At 47.6% G+C, this 19,025-nt stretch overlaps 1 protein-coding gene across 3 annotated transcripts in view; it reads left to right on the plus strand.

The window, feature by feature from the left end:
- Positions 1-595: 595 nt before the first annotated feature.
- LOC143354045 (zwei Ig domain protein zig-8) overlaps positions 596-19,025 on the plus strand; it is a 141,437-nt gene continuing 123,007 nt past the window's right edge. For 2 of the 3 annotated variants that reach the window (XM_076787742.1, XM_076787761.1), the window contains exons 1-2: positions 596-826; positions 8,002-8,993. In XM_076787742.1, coding sequence (XP_076643857.1) covers positions 8,858-8,993 — 136 coding nt within the window. In that variant the 5' untranslated portion in view covers positions 596-826; positions 8,002-8,857. Of the gene's footprint in view, positions 827-7,855; positions 8,994-19,025 lie in introns of those variants that run through there. The other variant, XM_076787752.1, reaches the window with a different exon arrangement.

The raw sequence follows: 19,025 nt of genomic DNA on the forward strand, positions 1-19,025 counted from the left end.
GTAGTTGATGTAATTTTGGGACACCCTGTATACCTGGTGCGAAATAACGCGATAAATAACTAAATTTGTCATTAAATTCGTGTAATCTCAGCGCTTTCTCTAATTTCCCGTGTTGGTCGAAAAGGCTTCGGCAATTTCCTCCGGACTTAGGCGATCGCAAGCGAGTCCGGGAGGGGTCGGGCACGGTCCTTGTGGCTCATCGAAGAGCGGAGATCGTTTTCACGAGCAACACCGCCGCGCTTAATGCCCAATAAACGAGCGAGGATGATCGGCATACGGCTTCGAGCGCACACGAACGAGTCGGAGACACTCCCACAGACGCGATCCTGTGGGATCCCCGTCGTGCTTTGCCACGAGTGGTTCGTCCCGCGTTGGTTCACGCACCCGCTATCGTGGCACACGCACACCGGCTCACGCAATTTGGCTCGCACGCACGCACGCACGCACGCAAGCAGGCACGAACGCGGACGGACGCACGCCGCTTTGTCACGCGTGCGGTCGGCTGTCTGCGTGCTCGTGCTCGTCTCTCGTCTCTCACCTAAGTTTATTGTTAGAGGGGCCGCTGGCCGCGGACGTGCCACCAGGATTTAGTGCGTCTTGCACGCCCATGCCGGTACCACGCGCTTCGCGACGCCTCCAGTGATCGAACGCGCCGATCCATCGATCGTTTATCCGTTCCGCGTTGCGCGAGGCACACGCGCGCAGAAACCCACGGTGAAACGATCTTATCCGTCGAGTGTACCCCGGGCAACCAGTGATCGATCGCGGTGATGAGTGCCGTTTATGCGAATCGAGTGACTCGAAGTGCAACCCCGGCCGCGCGAAGGTAGACAAGCGAAGTCGAACGTGACACGGATCCCAATGAAGACCCGAGCCTTTCGCTGCTCCGGCTTCTATCTCTTCGTGTTCCTTTGATTTTTCAACTCACCCTATCATCCCCGCAACCCTCTCCACCGCTCGATTTCTATATCGCGACACATCGGCAGCGGAACGGTTTAATTCCATTTCTGCTCTCTCTTTTTTTTTCTCTCTCTCCCTGTCTCGATGGTGAAAAAAGAGCGTAAAAAAATAAAAGGGTCGCGATATCCGACGGATATCGCGCGAAAGGGACTTCCGTTCTGTCGGATGACGCGAGGGCTCAGCTTTCCACGGGACACCGAGGCCAGAATGAAAAAAACGTGAAATTTGGATTTCGAGGACACCGGGAGTGCTACGAACACGAAAAACCAATTGCAGGAGTGCACCGGCGCTCTCGAGTGGGTGGGGATCGCAGCCGGAATAGAGGAATGACGAACTGATTCAGGGTGCGGCGAGGGTGCAGACGGGGCTAAACGACGGCTAGGTCCGGCAAGGGGCGCGAGAGGGTGATGCCGCGCCGTGCAACAGTCGTCCTTTGAGCAGACACGCGTTTACCTCGAAATAAAAAATTGCAAGCCACCGGTAAAAGTGAAATTTTCATGCTCGAACGGACGTTCCGTCTACGCCCGATCTTCGCTTGATTTTTACACGAACACCGCAAAACGCGACTTCGCCGGACACGCAGTTTCTCCGTTTCCACTGTGCGCGTTATTTCGCACAATATCGCGCGCGTGTAATTCGATCGAAAGCTACGCGACATTAATGATTCCGCTTGCATCCGCCGCGAGCGCGGATTCAATTGTTCCCGTTCTTCAAAAAATTCGAACCCGATGACTTTTTAATCAGTCCTTTAATGAATCCGCGCGCGAATGTTCCGGAAAATCGTGTTTTTTTTAACTGGGCCAACGAGGAATAACACCGGGAAGGGGCAGCTTTTATTCAAACCCTGGGAATTAGCGATGGCCTCGAGTGGCGCTCGAGTTCAGGGGAAATTGGACGTTTCACACGCTTTTGGAGAAAGGATCGGACTGACTTGAGAAATGGTTGAAACATTAAATTCGATTACTCACCACTTTTTGGCAGTAACAGAAATAATGTTCTTTCAACCTTCTCCTGTCGGTGAATTCGAGGAGTCTCTTCTTAATCGTTCTAGGGTTAATATTGACTATGGGCACATTCAAGTCGATCAAAAAGACTGCCCAAAAATATTGTACTTTTCTTAGATATTTCTTAGGTATTAATTCACTATTTCCAGGATTCAGTATTTCCACGCTTCTCAGTCATTGTTACACTGACCGTTTCTTGCCGCACCATAAACGTATCAAAAGCATAGGTGGGGCTCGAGTCTGTGACCCGATTGATCAAGAAAAATTGACTTTTCGCTCGACGGTAATGCTCTATTCAACAAGTTTCCGCGGCATCAAAGGAGCCTTCCACCCACGCGGCATCATTTTTCCCGGGTGGTTTAAAGTACACACCGTGTTGTAGGGTGGGTTGCGAGGGGTAGGAACCCTCTGATTTTTCGTGACGCGGGTCTCGAGCCCGCGTTTACCAGCGTTTTAACGTCGACCCGGTCTCCTTCCGCTCGCTAATACATCCTTAAATGTAGCCGTTCGTCGGCGTCCTCTCGTTCTTGCTCTCTTTCATCTCCGAGGCCCTAATTAACTTTGGTAATTATGTGTACGCTCGGACAGATAGCTTTGCTTTCGGCCTGCTTACTTTCTTTCTCGCTCTTTTCCGGAGTTCAAGAGGAGAGTACGGGACAAGGATGCACGTGCGTGCAACCGGCACCGTGTCAACCATAATACGGGTATAAATAGGCGGCCGGCGGGCGAGCAGATCTTGCGAGATTTGACAGCTCGTGACGAGCCGCTGCTCGAACGGATGCCGTGTTTCGCGAGAAAGGGAGCCCCGGCAGTTCCTCGAGTTGGTTTTTCAACGTTGCTTCCATGGAACGTCGTTTATTTCCATCGGGTCGTTTCAATGGCAGGCACGCGAGGCGTGGGCGTGTGTCGCTTTCGACTCTCGTTTAATTGCGGCTGTTCAATGTAGCGAGGTGTTATTTAAAACTGTTCCACTTTGCGCGAGATACGCATCGGCTCGAGTTCTCGTGTCTTTGGGCGGCAGGTATTTGAATACACCGATATTTGACGCGGTTTAAAACGCGCGCGGTCTTTGTCGACGGTTTCTATCCGTCGCTTTCATCCCTTGCACCTGTGTATGTTTTTCGACAATGCGTCTGAACTGTCCGATTCTTTGAACAGGTCCGGGAGACTCTGGTCAATATTTTGCCCGGGAAATATTTATACCAAATATTTGCCGCGCGATAGGTATTTATTGATGTTTGTCACACCGGCTTAAAAAATCAGTTTGCAATTCCGTTTAAAGGAATACAAAGGAACCAAATAGAACCGGGAACCGGAGATTGTTGAGCTCCTGACACTTTCTTTTCGGCGATAATTTATTAATTATATAACAAACTGGTGTTCGCGCGGAACAGTTACGAGTCCTGCATTAATTCTCTCTGATCTACGAAGTCGCGGGCACTGCCCCCAAGATACCGGAGTTTTGGAGAGTCAAGTTATGCTGGGCAGGTCAGACGCTGACGGTCTATAAACGCTAGATAGAAAAATAGTAAATTTTTGTATCTATCGTTTAAACACACTCAGCGTCTGACCTGCCTAGTATAGTTTGACTGTTAGTTGCACAATATTGGTGAGAGAGAAAATTGTTAATATTCAACTTCTACAAGAAGGAAAGATCGATTAGTTAAAAATTCTACTAATGACCTCTGCTGCTAAGCAATGTTAAAAGTATACATCAAACAAAACGTTTCCAGCGCGGTTTTCGAGGAAAAATTTCAGCAACGCGGAAAAACAGCTAGGGCATCGCTATCGAAATTTAGGGTTGCATTTCGAACGTACGAGCCCGCGGTTGACGATATTCGAAGATGGGAGAGCGGGGAGGGAGTTATGCGTCGCACAGGTGCGCCAGCGGAGCGTAAAGCTGAGAAACACGTAAATCCATGTGAGGTGTTCGTGCGCCGGTGTTTGTTGGTCTCGGGGCAGGTCGTGTATTCTCGCGGCGGCGTATGACGCGCGAGCTACGACCACGCTGGGACTAACGAAATTTTCAGGAGTCGGGCGAAGTAAAATTCCAACGTTTACACGAGCCGTGCGCCGCCGAGGGGAAAAAAGTCGAACGGGAGACTAATGTCGCGACGACGGTGAACTCTGGTATCGCCTAAATTTTAATCCGCGTCGCCGTCCCAACGACACCTTCGCGTCACTCTCGACTTCTCGCTTTTTCGGCCAAGGCCGCGCGAGAGCCATACCACGGCGAGAAACGTCCGCAGGATTTTAAATTTTCCACGTTACACGCCCGGCGCCCGATTTTTGCCCGAAGCGTTCACGAGCGATTCCCGAATCGATATCGCTGGCTCCGTGAGACAGTGTTACGATTCGTTCGAACGTACCAGCAACCGTGGCACCGCGGTCGTCATTGGCCGCGACACGATTCCCGCTTTAAGGACGACGTTATCGACGCGTAATAAAACCGACGGAAAGATGATAAAGGATCGAGGCACGCATTTTATCTCGCGAGCTGACGCGTCATGACGCCGCTCTCGCTCGACACCGAAACTATGCTGGGCCACTTAGCAACCTGGTTCCCGAGGAGCGTGGGCGATAAAAAAGCCGCGTGCACATGGAAACCCTTGTAACATATTCCACCCCATCTCTGGACATGATTAGATTACGTTGAAAAGTAAAAATAAAAATAAATATAAAAATTGAAAAATAAAAATTGGTTGTGTCAATTGCAAGACGTAGGAACCAAACTGGAATTTATATCTCGCTTTAGTGGTTTGATTGAGCCGTAAGAAATCTATTGATACTCTTCAATTCTTGTAATCTTTTTATTTTTTTGAAATTGCATTCACCCATTTTTGTCGTAAATGCATAAACTCCGCCATGTAACGGTGACCATATTTTGTTGGAGAATATAAAGGACAAATCAGAAATTGTTTCATGTTTCAAACAAGTTTAATTTCAACACTTTTCAGAAGAATGAAACTTTTCATTTATTTATGTAAAGTTTATAAAGCTGTCTACAATTCACAGTAGCATGCTTTCAATATTTCGATTTTCAATCGGATTATTTTTCATCAGTTCACTTGTTATTCACTAATGGGAAACTCGTTCAGTGGGAGCAGATAATGCCAGGATTTCTGAAATGTTTTAAAATGACGTTATTGTACGCTAAGCATTTAAAAATTTTCAATCGAAAAATGTTTTCTGGTTTCGTCATTTTGTCGCCATTTTACGATTTTTTTTTCACTGGTGAAATAACTTTTGATATAGGAGACTCCGATTCGTTCCGTTTTTGTCCTGGAAATAATTATTGTCATTCGCTGTCGCGAATATTCTCTGTTCTACTCCAAACAGCGCAATCGTGGTTTTCTACAGCGTTCTCGAGACGTACTGGCTTCCGAGGAACATTCTCCCGACATCGCTTCTCTGGATTCTTCCTTTGTATCGGTCGAGACAGCGTGCATCATTCGGGAAAAGAGTTTTAAAGGGAAACAGACGTAGAATATATTGACGTTTTGAACGCTGCAAGAAAGCAATCTTCTTCGAGAATATAAAATAAAGTTTTCATCGCAAGCCGAAACGCCGAACTTTCTAGACAAAGTATTCCGGATAACAGCTAATAAATTCTACAGAATGTCACGGATGACTGACCGGTATGAATCTACACACGAAAAAATCAATCGAAAAGAAAGAATAATATTTTTTATTTGAAGATTTCGAAGGTCCGCATGTTCTCATGTTCTACCATTTACAGGAAGTAGAATTGATAGTCGGGTAGTCGACTCCCTATCTAATAACCGAATTTCAAAATTCGATTTTCTCGAAAATTGAACTATAAACGAAAAAATATTCTTTCTGTCCGACTTATTTATCACGCAGATTCATCTCCTCGCGACTTGTGCCGTCAGATCGCTGTATAAACAATTACGAGAAAACGCAATTTGTTCGCGTCCTTCGGTGCGGCTGGCGAGGCTTAACAAGCTCGTTAATTAATAACACCTTGCTAGTATTCGCTGGCATCAGCGACGTCATTGTTCTAGGAACAATACTAGAGACCCCCCTCTCCCGTTCCGAGACGACCTTCTGAAAAATTGATCCCCCGGTTGGCTGCTATGACAACCGCTGGCGCAGCGTAATTTTTCAGATGACACTCTGAAAGAAATATAAAGACAAACGTAAACCACCGGGGGAATAGCACGCGGCTCGATAGTAAATCGAATTTCCCCGCGAGTTTAGCCTCTCGTTCCCGACGTTAACCTGTCCGGCGTTGTTCATTTATTCAGCCGGAACGATTGGGGCACGGTTACCGCCGAGAGAGAGAGAAAGAGAGAGAGAGAGAGAGAGAGCGGAATGTCTCTATTTATAGAAAATTGGACGAAAAATTGTGCCGACAGCGACAACAACCCCGTCCCCGCGGACCTTTTCCCATCCCCCGTTCCCCTCTGCGGAACGTTAAATCTTTACCGGGCAATTTTCCGCCGTTCGTCGGGCACTCGTAAAAACGCCAGGCTTTTTCGAAAATACCGCGGCCGTTCTTCCGGTAACCAGCCGCATTAGGAGCGCTCCCAGGTACAATGATCGAGCGCGTCGAAGGTCACGCGCCATTTCCGGCCGGGAAAACAAAATTGCACTGAAAACAGTTATTTGCGAATGGTTCCGGGAGGCAGTTTGTCCATTTGCGAGCTCGTCGCTCGAATCGGAAAGTCCGCGCAAAAATCGACGGTTCCCTCTCTGAATTCGCCTAACGCAAGCAATTTCAACTTTCAATTTTTTCATATTTTTAAAGCTCGCTATTCAATTTTTCTCCCGAGTTGATCGCGCTGTCCGCGCACGTCTGCCTCGACTAGATAGTATCCAACGTACGCGTACTTCAAAGAAATCGGTTACTAAAAAAAACAGCGGTTCATAAGATTGAAGAAGGGCCTAATTTAGGGCTACGGGTGTCCCGGATAACTCGTAAATTAATCGATTCGCGCCTGACTGTCGAGTCCTCGTACATTCATTTCGCGTGGCAGGCCAATCGACGCGCAGGAACTCGGATTAAAATGGATCCGAGGGGCTGATTACATCGTCTGGTTAATTAATTCTTCGGATCCACCAGCGAGCAGCTCCTCGGCCTGCGGCGGCAAGATGGCGTTCGAAACTCGGGTCCAACGGGAATTATGATTATTTGCCGGGTCGCGTTGGACAAATGAACGGTTCTTAGCCTCGGAATGTTAAATCACACGGTGATTGTGTTTAACTCTCGGTAACTGAGTTGTCCCGCGAGTTACGTTATTACCGTGCATTCTGTATACGTACACAGGCACTTTCGAACTCGATTGTCATTGGAATTATGCTTGATGGGGGCGAGTAACGTGGGTGTTTCATTCGGGACATTACTTTTCGGCGAGGAGCTTTCGCAACTCGCTTTTTCCTCGTTGTAGATTCAACATTCCCAACGAATCGTGCGAGTCATGTCGCTCTGAAAACATTCGCAGAGCTCGTTCTACCTCCGGTTATTTGATTTCAATAAAACAAGTTTAGATTCAATTAACTCCGCTACGTTTGTTGCAGATGAAAGTAAAATAGTGGAATTCGCGATGACGCTGGAGTTAACGTGAACGTTCAGAACGACAGCAGGCTTTCGTAAATGTTTGCTACCCGGTGTTAGGCTCGCTCTGTTCAAAGACTCGTTTGTGAGACGTTTCAAAATGAAGAAGGGTGCGATCCGGAAAATATTCTCCTGTTGGAGCCGTCCATCGGTTTCCTCAAACACTCTTCCCGAATTGTCGAACACCTTCACAAGAAATAATTGTAACGCAGTATTTAGGCTTCGTGTGCGAGGCATTCGAAACAGGAAAGGATCCGCAAAATATCGCCTCCGTTAGAGCCGTTCATCTTTTTCCTCCATCGTTCTCCTCGAATCGCCCCCGGAAAAAAAGTGCTCCCGTGGATCACTCTCTGTACACGTTTTTTCTCGCGAAACTGTTAAACCGTTCCGCAGCCGACGTTCCCGTGCACCATTGAAATTCCCTGTGAACGTCCGAGCCGAACGATCGCCATTTTTCAGGGCCTCTCGTCGGATCCCGATAGTGGGGCAGCTCTATCTGGCCGAGATATCGCGATGCGGCGCCGTTACCGCTCGCATAACCGGATCGCGTTATTAACAGATAAAAATGCAGTTAAAAACTATTGCTCCGGGGCAGCAGCATAGCAGAGAAGAAGAGAGCGTGAGCGTCGTCGGTTCATCCGGAGAGCTGGGAGTATCGGGGCGGGCACAAGAGCCAGTGCAAGAGAAGTTCTCGGGGCTGTATCCCTTGGAGCGACCTTAGGTAAATGAGGTCTTATCGCTCGGCCCTTCTGCCAGGCGAGGTCTAGAAAGGTCACGCGTGTATCGGCGCGCCGTCCCGTCCTTTCTTATCCAGGACTTTCCGCTTATCTGCCATCGTTCTCCGGCGAACAAACTACATCGGGCCGCGATAAATAAACTACACTGCGAGAGAAAGGAGCGTGAAAGCTTTCTCTCTCTTTCTCTCTCTCTCTCTCTCCCCCTCTTTCTTTCTCTCCTTCGCTTTGCTGTTGGAGCGGAAAAACTTCGCTCTTGGCGCGGAAGCATCGTCTCGCGAAGTGTGCCGGCGCTTTTCCCAGTGTCTCCGATGAGCCAGCGCGTCGTCCGAGCGTTCGCCAGCCGGAATTTTCGTGTTCAACAGTGGAATTTCAACGGCGGTGAGTTCCTTCGCGCTTGATCCGCGGTCACGGAATCCCGTGTTACGGCGAGAAGCTAGCGGGAACGACCGGAAGGAAGGAAGGAAGACAGGAAGGAAGAAGGAAGCGCCACGGAGGAGGCGTTATTAAAGTTTCCCCGTTGATCCGCGCGCGTGTTACGCTCGCGTTTACGTGGCCCCGGACGAAAACTATGAGGCACGATGAGCGGGCCAAGAATCGGTGGCCCACCGTGCGAGAAAATGCTGGACCGGTGCCAGGAGCTGCGTCACGGTTGGACTGTGTTGCTGTTGGTGTATTTGGGCATCTGCGCCTCGCTGCCTGTCACGATTTTCTCCGGTTCGTATTATTCGATCGCCATATCTCTCTCTCTCTCTCTCTCTCTCTCTCTCTCTCTCACTAGGATCTTTCGATTCCTACACGATCGCGAGGCCCGAGCCACGCCTAACTACGGGTTTCGTATTTCCGAACGAAATTCCACTCGGCGCGCAGTGGGCCGCCGCCATAAAATAGATGAAACTCGGTCGGAAGTTTTCCTGTCGTCGTATCAAGGCGAAATCGGGTCTCTCCGGAAGCTTATGGCAAATTGAGATACACTAAATTGGACACGGGGCTTAACGATATTTTATCCGGTCGCGTTTGTTAGCCTCTTCGATGTTTACGTATACTCGTGAAAGAAAAATTTTGCTTGGGCTAGTTACAGAAAAATTCAAGTAAAACAAGAAAGAACACCCCTTAAGGGTAGTTTTATGAAGCCAGTGTCCCATCCTAGCAAATCAGTAATACCACAATTAGATTCTACGTTTCGAACAATTCCTACGGTTATTCTGACTGTAATTAATAATGTGTTTGTCGTATGTTATTATTGAATTTTGTCCAGCTCTTTGCGATAGCTGCCCCAGTGGGCACAGTTGCGTCCGTCTCAATTTCAGCCACTTCCGCTCGATAAAAATTATTTGTGGCGGTTCCAGGCGACCCTGGGTCAATAATGCTCGATAGCGTAATATTATACGAAAATTGATGCTCGTTACCGGCGCCTGTGGCGGCTTCGGCCGAATTTTAATATTTTTTCCGCTGGGGAAATTTCAGATCGTCGGGCGAGCCAATATGCGTGCGCTCATAAAGTTCGCCAATGGCTCGTTCAAGTTCGTTTCATTGGACCCGTTTTCGGCGATAAAATACGCGCGGAGACCTTTATTAGCGAAAAGTGAAACTGCTTCCGTCGACAGTGTAGCCAAATTATTTTTTTAGATTTTCATCGACCGAACAACGACTCGCGGGCCGAGTATTTAGAGTATGCAATGCGGTGCAGAATTTCATCGTCCGCTGCGCCGTAATATAAATCATTATTCGAACGCTGTGAATCGAAATCGCCAGCGAGACGCGAATAAATCCGACGATATAGCCTACTATCGCCGACGACCACGACGACGACGGGATAGATTGCACCGACGACGCGATTCTTTGGCGCGGAAACCGCGGAAAGTTCCCCGCATTTGTTCCTTCGATATGAACTCTGACGATCCCACCTGAGAAATGAACCGCATAAATCACGATACGCTCATCAAGCCCGCGGCGGTCTCAATTTTGCCAAACTTTCGCCACAAATCGTCGGCGGACGCCGCCTCGGCGACGCCCGGCGCCGTCTCCTAAAAATTCCTTTCACCTCCGCGTCAATTTTAGAACGACAAAAGAGTTTTTCTGGACAGAAGTCGCTTTACGTAACAATAACAAAGCGGGAGAGGAGGGGAGACCTTTGGCGAGCGCCGTGTATCGATTTCGAGCCTGATCGATCGTGGAAATTCCGTGCGCGGGCCAAGAAAATTTCTTATCAAAATAGAAAGACTGACTCCACGAATAAATAAGCTTCTCACAGTGGCCTTTGGTCTCGAAGAATTGAATTTGTAATTTTTAGTGGAGCGGGTAGATTGTTTGACCCGTGCAGTCTGTATCTACTTAGCCCCTATTGTTTTCTTTCAATGGACTTTCGCAATCGTTTCTGTTTCGAGCAATGGCTTTTACGAAAGTTTTAGCGGCGTCTATAGCTTGTCTGACTTTTACAGTCTGGTTCTACTTTGTTCTCGTTGCTTCGGCGTGTCGCAAAGGTTCTGATTTGTATTGTAAAGGTTTTAGCGGAGCTTGTCCTTGTCTGACTCTGACAGTCTGTTTCCACTTAGCCATCGCCCTCTTGCAATAGTTTCTTCCAATGGTCCTGGCATCATACGAATTTCATACGAAGTTTTCAGTGAGGGGAATAGTTTGCCTGACTCGTGCAGTCTGTATCTTCTTAATCACGTCTCTTATGAACTTCCATAAATTGATCTGGTCGGTTTCGAATAGTTTCGTTGGCACGACGAGGGACGGAAAGTTCCCACATTTTTGTTCGAGCTCGACGACACGAAATCGCTTAATCCATATGGCGCAATCATCGAAATTCCATTCAGCATCAATTAAGTGGTTTCCGCGTTCCAATCTATCGGTCGATAATTAATGTAGAAAATTTTAATCAACATCGCGCTCGATCCCGTGAGTTCGATTGGACGCGTTAACGAGTCACGGGCCAGCAATTCGAGAGCTGGCTGCCGGGATCGGTTTGCTGTCTAGTCGAAAGGTTCGATCGGTCGGCGCATAAACGTTTTCCGAGCCGCAAAACAATACCGTGGAGGCTCCACTCCTGAAAATAGAGCCGATAACTATGTTTTATCGGGAGAATTCTCGCGACGCGACGTGCGGCGGACCTTGCGCCGAAACACGAACACGAGGAAACAAATGAAGCATGAGAGGCACAGGGAGGGAGGGGTTAGGGAATTTAAATCGTCGTCGTGCCCGTAGAGCAAATTGCAAGTCGTATTAACAATTACCTCGTAATTGTCCGCGACAACCGGGCGAAGGATTTGTAAAGCGTAATTAAATTCCAGCCGCCATGTTCCATTACAGGAACGTCAACTCCGCTCGGCGACGCTCTATCGCGGATCCTCGGCGTTGTAACGCCGTCGCTTTGTTACAATTTTGACGATTTAGTCACGCGGCCGACCGTGAAATTGAATTTTTGCTTAAAAAGCACCCGCGGTGCGCCGCTTTGTTCCTTGAGAAATTGTCTCGCCTAACGACGACGTCGTTCGCTTTACCTTTCCATTGTTCGAAACTTAAATACCGCGTTACCGTTGCTTCCTGGCGGAGCGCTTCTTCTTTCGCTTGCCTATTCGAAGTTCTTTCCTTAAGTCTATACGATTTTATTATTTACGAATATATTGAATTTTCAGATCATGCTGATTTTCGGACGCACTTTTTGTTTTTTAGAAAAATCGACTACTGCGTAGTGTGTCGTGAGGGACGAATTTATTTTCGAAATAAGACCGCATGTCTGTCTTCGTTTCCATGTTTTTTCGAGGAAACACTCGCTTTATGACACGCACGTGCTGCCATAAAAGTCTGCTCACGGTCGGCACACGGACGTGTCCCCGTACAGCTTCAGCAATTCCAAATGTGCTCGGCTGCATAAGTACTTCCGTTAAATCTGTGTCAGAGGGAACACGGACGACAATTTTTTCCTCAGCCGACGGTCTCTCCCCGCGCCTCGTTCCATCCCCGCGTAACCCTTCGTCCCCGTTCGCAGAGGCTGCTCGTATTTCCCGAGCAGTCCAATCCGGGGTTCTTCTTTGTGTCGCGCGGCGCAATTAAAAGATACAATCGAATTAAATCGTTCGCGACGCGCGTTCCACTGGGCGACGTGCCGGTTTAATTAAATCGAAGCGCGAGCTGACCAGAAACTCGCCTTACAGTACGAACGATGATACTCGTTTTAATCTCGTCCGTGATAAGCGTTCGGCCACCGGTAATCATTTAGAACTTTATTAAATTCGTCCCGCGACAAGTGACCTATCATATCAGAATCGAATTCGCGGATTCAATAAAACGATCGCGGAAAGACACTTGTACTGTATTTAAGAAGTACGTATCTCTTATAGATTAATTCATTGATCACGTACGGAGCTTATATAAAAAGGGACTAACATGACATTTCCTACACACTCTAGTGACCTAGATCAGGACTGCCGAATATGGTGGTCGCGAGCAACTTTTAGTTTCTACCCTGACTGCTAGGTTAAACGACTCCCACTACTCCACTCGACGGGTATAGTTTACCTGAGGGAAGGGCTAGTAATACTTCACCAGCTCTTTCTCTCTATCTCTCTCGTTCAGATCTGGCTAATGTATTAGTTAGTGGGGGAGCCGAATGTTTGAGAGTAGAACCGTAAAGTATATATATTTAAAAAATTGGGATATTTACTAAAATGGGTTTTGGGGCCCCCAATTTAGAGGGCCCCAATTTTGGAGTAGTCCCAATTTTGAGGCTCCCAATTTTAGAGATCTCCCACCTTTGAGGCTCCCAATTTTAGAGATCTCCCACCTTTGAGGCCCCCAACTTTAGACACCTTCCAAATTTGAGGCCTCCAATTTTGAGAACCACCTTTTTAGGATCCCAATTTTGAGACACCAGATGTTGACGGTCCTGGTTGTGGGGGTCCTAATTTTGGGAGTCCCAATTGTGAGGGCTGTGTTCGATCCCCAGATACGGATCATTGAAAATAAACAAAAATACGTGTAAAATATTTTTCAAAAAACTGTATTCTACATAAATTTTATAAAGATTAAAACGAGTTGCTTTAAATACTAAGTGCTTCCAAAGCCAGGATATTTTCAATTAAAACGGCGCTAACCGGTGGCTGAAATCGAATTAAAAATTGCTCGATATCCTCGGAACGAGGCCGCAAATTCGTAAAATGTTTAGCGAAGCGTTCAACTAATCTAATGAACGCGTTTCAAGCTGGAGTCTCGGCTCGCCGTAACAACATGCCGCTACAATTAAAATTCTACGCACGTTTCCTCACGGTACTATTGGGATGCTGTCCCCCTTGTCGTCCGGCAGAATGTTGGACAGTAAGCAGCGTTCACACGCCGGCAGGAACGGTCTGATATTAATTGGTTTTTCGAGGCGAGTGCCATGTTCGAGGCAGTCCCGTTCACCGAACATCTGGCCTCGTCGGCGTAAACAGTCGCGTCCAAACTCGGCCGGGTCGTTCTCAAACGAGAACACTGATCTGAAGCAGCGTACACCGCTAACTGCACAAATAATCGCGGCAACCGTGCACAGAGCCTTTTGACACGCGACTTCTTCAAACAACGCGTCCATTACACGCCGCCACCGCTGATCTTCATCGGCCTCTATTCCGCGGAGTATACATACAGAGAGATGAACCCAGCGAGAGACTCGGCGAGGCGAAACGATCTAATTAAAAATAAAAATGCGATCTTTCGCGGGCAAATGCTCGTTGCCGCGATGTAATTAATTCCCCACGCGGAAGGAGCGAATTCTCGGGGAGAGAATGCAAAGCGGCGAATCTACAAGTTAAATAATTTCTCAGGGAAAGTTCGGTGGGCGGTGTGGAGAGGGACCGGGTCGTTTAAAATTCAAAAAACTGACTTGCGACAAGAGACGACGCGATGCGGCCAGAACTATTTATACGTAAATAATGTAACGCCGTGGACACACCGGCGAGCCCTTATCCATGTCGGTTTAGGGAAATTAGTTCGGTGAAAACTTCTCCCCCCCTCGTTACATATTTAATTTCTCCGTGAAAAAACTTGTTTCCATAGAAAATTAAATACGGCGGAGTACCGCTTAGGGGAACGTTTAAATAGCAGGCGAATAAGTTGTTTGCCGCATTGGATTCATACTATCACCACCTGTCAACGCAATTTCGATCGAGTGAGTTAATTTAGCATTTCAAGAAATTTCATTCGAAAAGTGGGCACGGTTGAACGTTGAGCTACCGTCAGAACGGGGAAGCAATTAACGTTACACGGTGCTCTGACCCAGGGCTTTGAACCTGCAACCTCTTCTCCCTTAAATCGGCTGCACGCACGTACGCACGCACGCACGCACAGTTTCCGCCAGTTTTACCGTTTCATTCCTCCCACCGCGAACTTGTCTTTTTTTCGTTCTCTCCGTTTTGCTTTCTTTCCGACGAATACCGTCGAGCACGTCGTCCTGACGCAAATTAACGCGACGGAACAAACGCGCTGCCGTTCGACCCCGTTTAATTGTACTATTTATCCCTTGTCGCGACACGCGCGCCCGCTCTCGTTCACTCTCGCCGAGCGAAAACTTGAGAGGCCCCGTGCGCGAAACTGTTTCGCGAGACCCGCTCGCTCTCTCGCCTCGAATCTACTCGTTACGTGCTCGCTCAGCAAAGCGAGAAAAAAGGATTCTAAGAGCCCGTTTCGACGACAGCGGAACTCGCGACTGTTTGACACCGTTTTCGCCGTTGCCTCGCGACGATAAATGTAACATTGGGGGAGTTCTCCTAACCGGACACTTACGGCAAGGGATTCTTTGAACAGTTTATTGTTATGTTAGGCAACACTATTTGTCAAGTGAAACAGTGTCTGCGATCTCAGTGTGATCTGTGTTAGCATGGATCAAGGTCAAGTCGCCTAGGACTGTTCCCTTTTCTTTCTACTTGTCCGTGGCAAAGGGCTTTTCCTCCCCGCTGGTCGGGAATTAAAGGATTTCGATGCTGATCGGAATTACAATTAGTGCGGTGTGTTAATTGCGTATATTCAATCACAGGGCAGATGGTGGAGGTTCGTTTATAAAGTGCTCCTTTCGCGAAGACCCTTTGTAGGTCGTCGAAAGAAAAACTGATCTTCATTAAATACATTTCTTCCTCATCAGTTAACTCTCACTTTAATTTTCTCGTTTCGTAATCCTTCCACGTGGAAAATATATACTAGATAGATTCAATCTACCTGCAAAACTAGCGAAAGTGGACGTCTGCGAATGGTTGAAAGGTTGAAAGCATTTCCGTCGGTTTTCATACGTTTTAAAAACAGGGAAAACGCCGTGTAATTATACATTCGCGCGTTTAACTCTCGACAAAACAGTCTAATTAGCCTGTCCTCTTGCGTCTGATTGTAGCGCCGAAACGCGGCAACAAAACGCGGCTCTTCCGCTCCAGGCCTAAGGGATGATTTCACGCGCGTACAATTTGCTCGGCTCTGCGAATCCGGATAATTAGAGAGGTCGGCGCATTAAACGGGAGGCAGAACTCCGTGGATCCGTCAAAAGGATCCTGTTCGTCGGCCGCATCGGTTTGTTTAATAAAATCGTGGCCGCGCCGAAAATTCTGCTACGGGAATTCCGAGCGACGACTAATTCGGATAACTTATCACCGAGCTTCTGTGCCCGCGGTCCAGTCGTCGCGTCAGCAACTTTTTAATACTGCTCTCCGTCGACGGAACGGCATCATTGTACAACAGAAACAATGCGGCAGAGGGGGGAGGGGGTGGGGCTGAACGGGTGAACAAACGAACGAACGAACGGTGTAATAAAACATTCACGGGTGTCGAATATTAATCGTAGGTCCAAGTCTGCCAGCTCGCTCGTGTAACGCGTCACGAAACAGCGCGTAGAATAAACCGTTGAATTTAATACAGCATCGCGTGTGAGCGTCGAAGAAAATCCCGTAAACCGATGAAATATTCAGGGAACTCGGATTTATTCGCGTTCCCGACCGTTCCATTTACGAACCGGCGTTTTCCATTTTTCATTGACTCTTTGACAGAAACTTTCCCAGAACATTTCATAAAATATAAGCTCTATTACGAACCAACAGTCGAAGATTTATACACCGTCCGACTCCGCGCCTACGTCGTCGCCGTCGTCGTCGCACAACCACCCACGTCGGAATTAATTCACGCTGTGTTTCTCCTTCGAACCCGAATTCCACCATACGTTCGATCAACAGGCCGCGAGATAAAATTCTCCGTTCCGGAACAGCTCCCGCTATAAATCCACGGCCGACTCGTTTCGGCCGCTGGTTACACGATACGAATCGTTACCGAAGTGCTACTATCCCATTTTTCCGTTTTCTGGGAGCTTTGCACCCCTAAAACTGCGCTCTGATGTTCATTAAAGAAATTGGTCGTCTACTACTTTGTAAGTTGGGAAACCCAGGGCTACGTTGATACACTTTTCAGTTTTTCCTTGTTTACAATGTTTCTTTCGATCAATTATGTAAAAGAAGTATGGTAAAATATTCTTTGAACCTTCCTCTTTACATATTGTAAGCATAACTTTGAGAAAAAATACAAAACATGTTTTAAACTGTTTATTTGATAGATGCAAAACGTATAATCTGTTTAACCAGTGTTTCATGAATAGGGAAAGGTAGTTAGATTCAATTAGATCCACCAGAATCTAAGTAATTCAATCTCCATATTTGAAATTACAGTAGAACCTCGATTTTAGCACGCATTTTCGGCCCCGTTTCATGCAACGGGCGAGGTTCTACTGTAATTGCGAATGCGAAGATTGATATTCAGCTATTATTATTCGTGGGACACTCATTAAATACCATCTTCATTCTTTCAGCAAGTTTCTATAATAAACTAGCAGCATTAATAAATCGCGTATCTTCCTACAAAGTAAAAATTGTTTGTAAGAACCAGGAACCAGGCAGAAATATCTTCCTTCCTTTAATGTTTTTACTAAACTCACACTAATACGGTGGTATGCTTAGTTCCTTTTAATTTCCCTGCGGCTTTAAGTCGCACCTGCTAGTTTCTCTGTCTAAATGGATAAAATCAGTAGGCTGGCTATTAATATTTATTTTCCTGGGACTCTTTCGATTGGAGTGTAATTTATTTTCGAGTGACCGAAAATTTTGCAGGTGCATTTCAGTGATGCCCAGTGCAGGAACGGGATGTGGTGGCACGTCTTTCGTAGCATCTCATCGGATCCTCCAGGACAAAATAAACGCGACTCAGTTTCCCGATCCGTTCTAGCATCGGAGAGGAACGTACCCGCGCGTGTCGCGATTAATTTCGTGTGTCGTTTCGCCGACTGGTTGGATCCAATTCCTCCGGAAACGACGGAGAGAGAAACAGAAGGAGCGGAGGGAGATGGAGAGGAAAGAGGGGGGCGGGAAGAAAATTAACACGCATCGAAACGAGCAACAAGTAAACGGTCCTCTCGTGCGACAACAACGTAGCCGACGACGCAGCCATTCGCCCGCAGCGAGTATTTTATTCCTACACAATCAAGTCCCGGACAGTCCGGGAGTCGTTTAAGCGCTCCCGCCGCGGAGAAGATTGCAAAATGGGGCGCGGCCGGTGACCGGCACTGCGAATCCGAAACGTTCCGGACGACTTCTAATTAGAGCGGCTCATCCGTCTGTCTCCGAGATATCCTCGGCCCGAAAATTTTCGTTTCTCGTCTCGTGCCGCCGCGGTGCCGCGAGGAGGAGAAGAGAGGTCCGGGAAGGAACGGAGACAGGCGAAGCGCAGTGAATCATTTCATGAGCATAAATTAGCGCCCCGTCGCAACGCCGGTTAATTAATTAAGGTAAATTGTCCTAAGCGTAAGTAACTGCCGGCGCCTGGGTCACTTCTCCGCTTCTCCCTCTCTCTCTCTCCTCGTCTCCCATGTCTCTCATCCCTCTTTCCTCTTTCCTCTATTCCGCTGTGACTTTCCGACTCCCCGTCCTCTTCCTGCCAGCCAAGAACTCTCCTCGGACGGTCGGTCTGCGAGACGAGTTTCCGGAAGACTGGTTCCTTCTCCAGTGGTCCATTCTGCACGTTTGACACCCCCTCGGTCATTGTCTCCGTTGCGGAATGGGACGTACACTACCCTCCGCTATAGCATTCCCACAGCGAATTAATTCCTGATCTTTTATTCGTCATTCTATGCTCGCTGTAATACCTCGGAATATGCGAAAAGCTCCGAAATGTTTCTTATATCGTGCACCGACTGTGCTTGTCGATCTCTTGCAACGATTACCCCCGTCCGATTGTCCTAACGATCATATACATCGATGTGTTCTCGAAATTGCCCCAAGCAACGACAGAAGCCCGATTATAGGCGAAACTATGCATACAGTGTACTGTTGAATAAGCGTTCCACATCCTGCCATTGTTACATCCAATAAAACTTTGAATTTCAAAACGGTGAATCTGATTTGCAAGCGCACGAGTTTGGTTTGCAAAAAAGTGAATACGATCTGCAAAATGGCGTATCTCGACTGGAAAACCTGTATTGCAAATGTGCCATCGTCGAAGATAACCGAAGTCGTCGAAGACAGAATATAATGAACGAATCGAACTTGAAATTGAGATGGTAAAACTGTGCCAATCAAGAGCTGACCCGGCAACTTTGATTAATTTGTTTCGAGACTGATAGAATCTCCCAGGAAAAGATCAGCCGTCACGGCACCTGTCGGAAAAGGTTCCCGCGCGTTGAATTACTGTTCGGGGACAAAGTCAATGAAAGTTAAAGCAGCAAAGATCGGGATATTACCGATGCAAAGT

The sequence above is a fragment of the Halictus rubicundus genome, chromosome 1 (assembly GCF_050948215.1).
Source record: "Halictus rubicundus isolate RS-2024b chromosome 1, iyHalRubi1_principal, whole genome shotgun sequence".
Classification (NCBI taxonomy): Eukaryota; Metazoa; Arthropoda; class Insecta; order Hymenoptera; family Halictidae; genus Halictus; species Halictus rubicundus.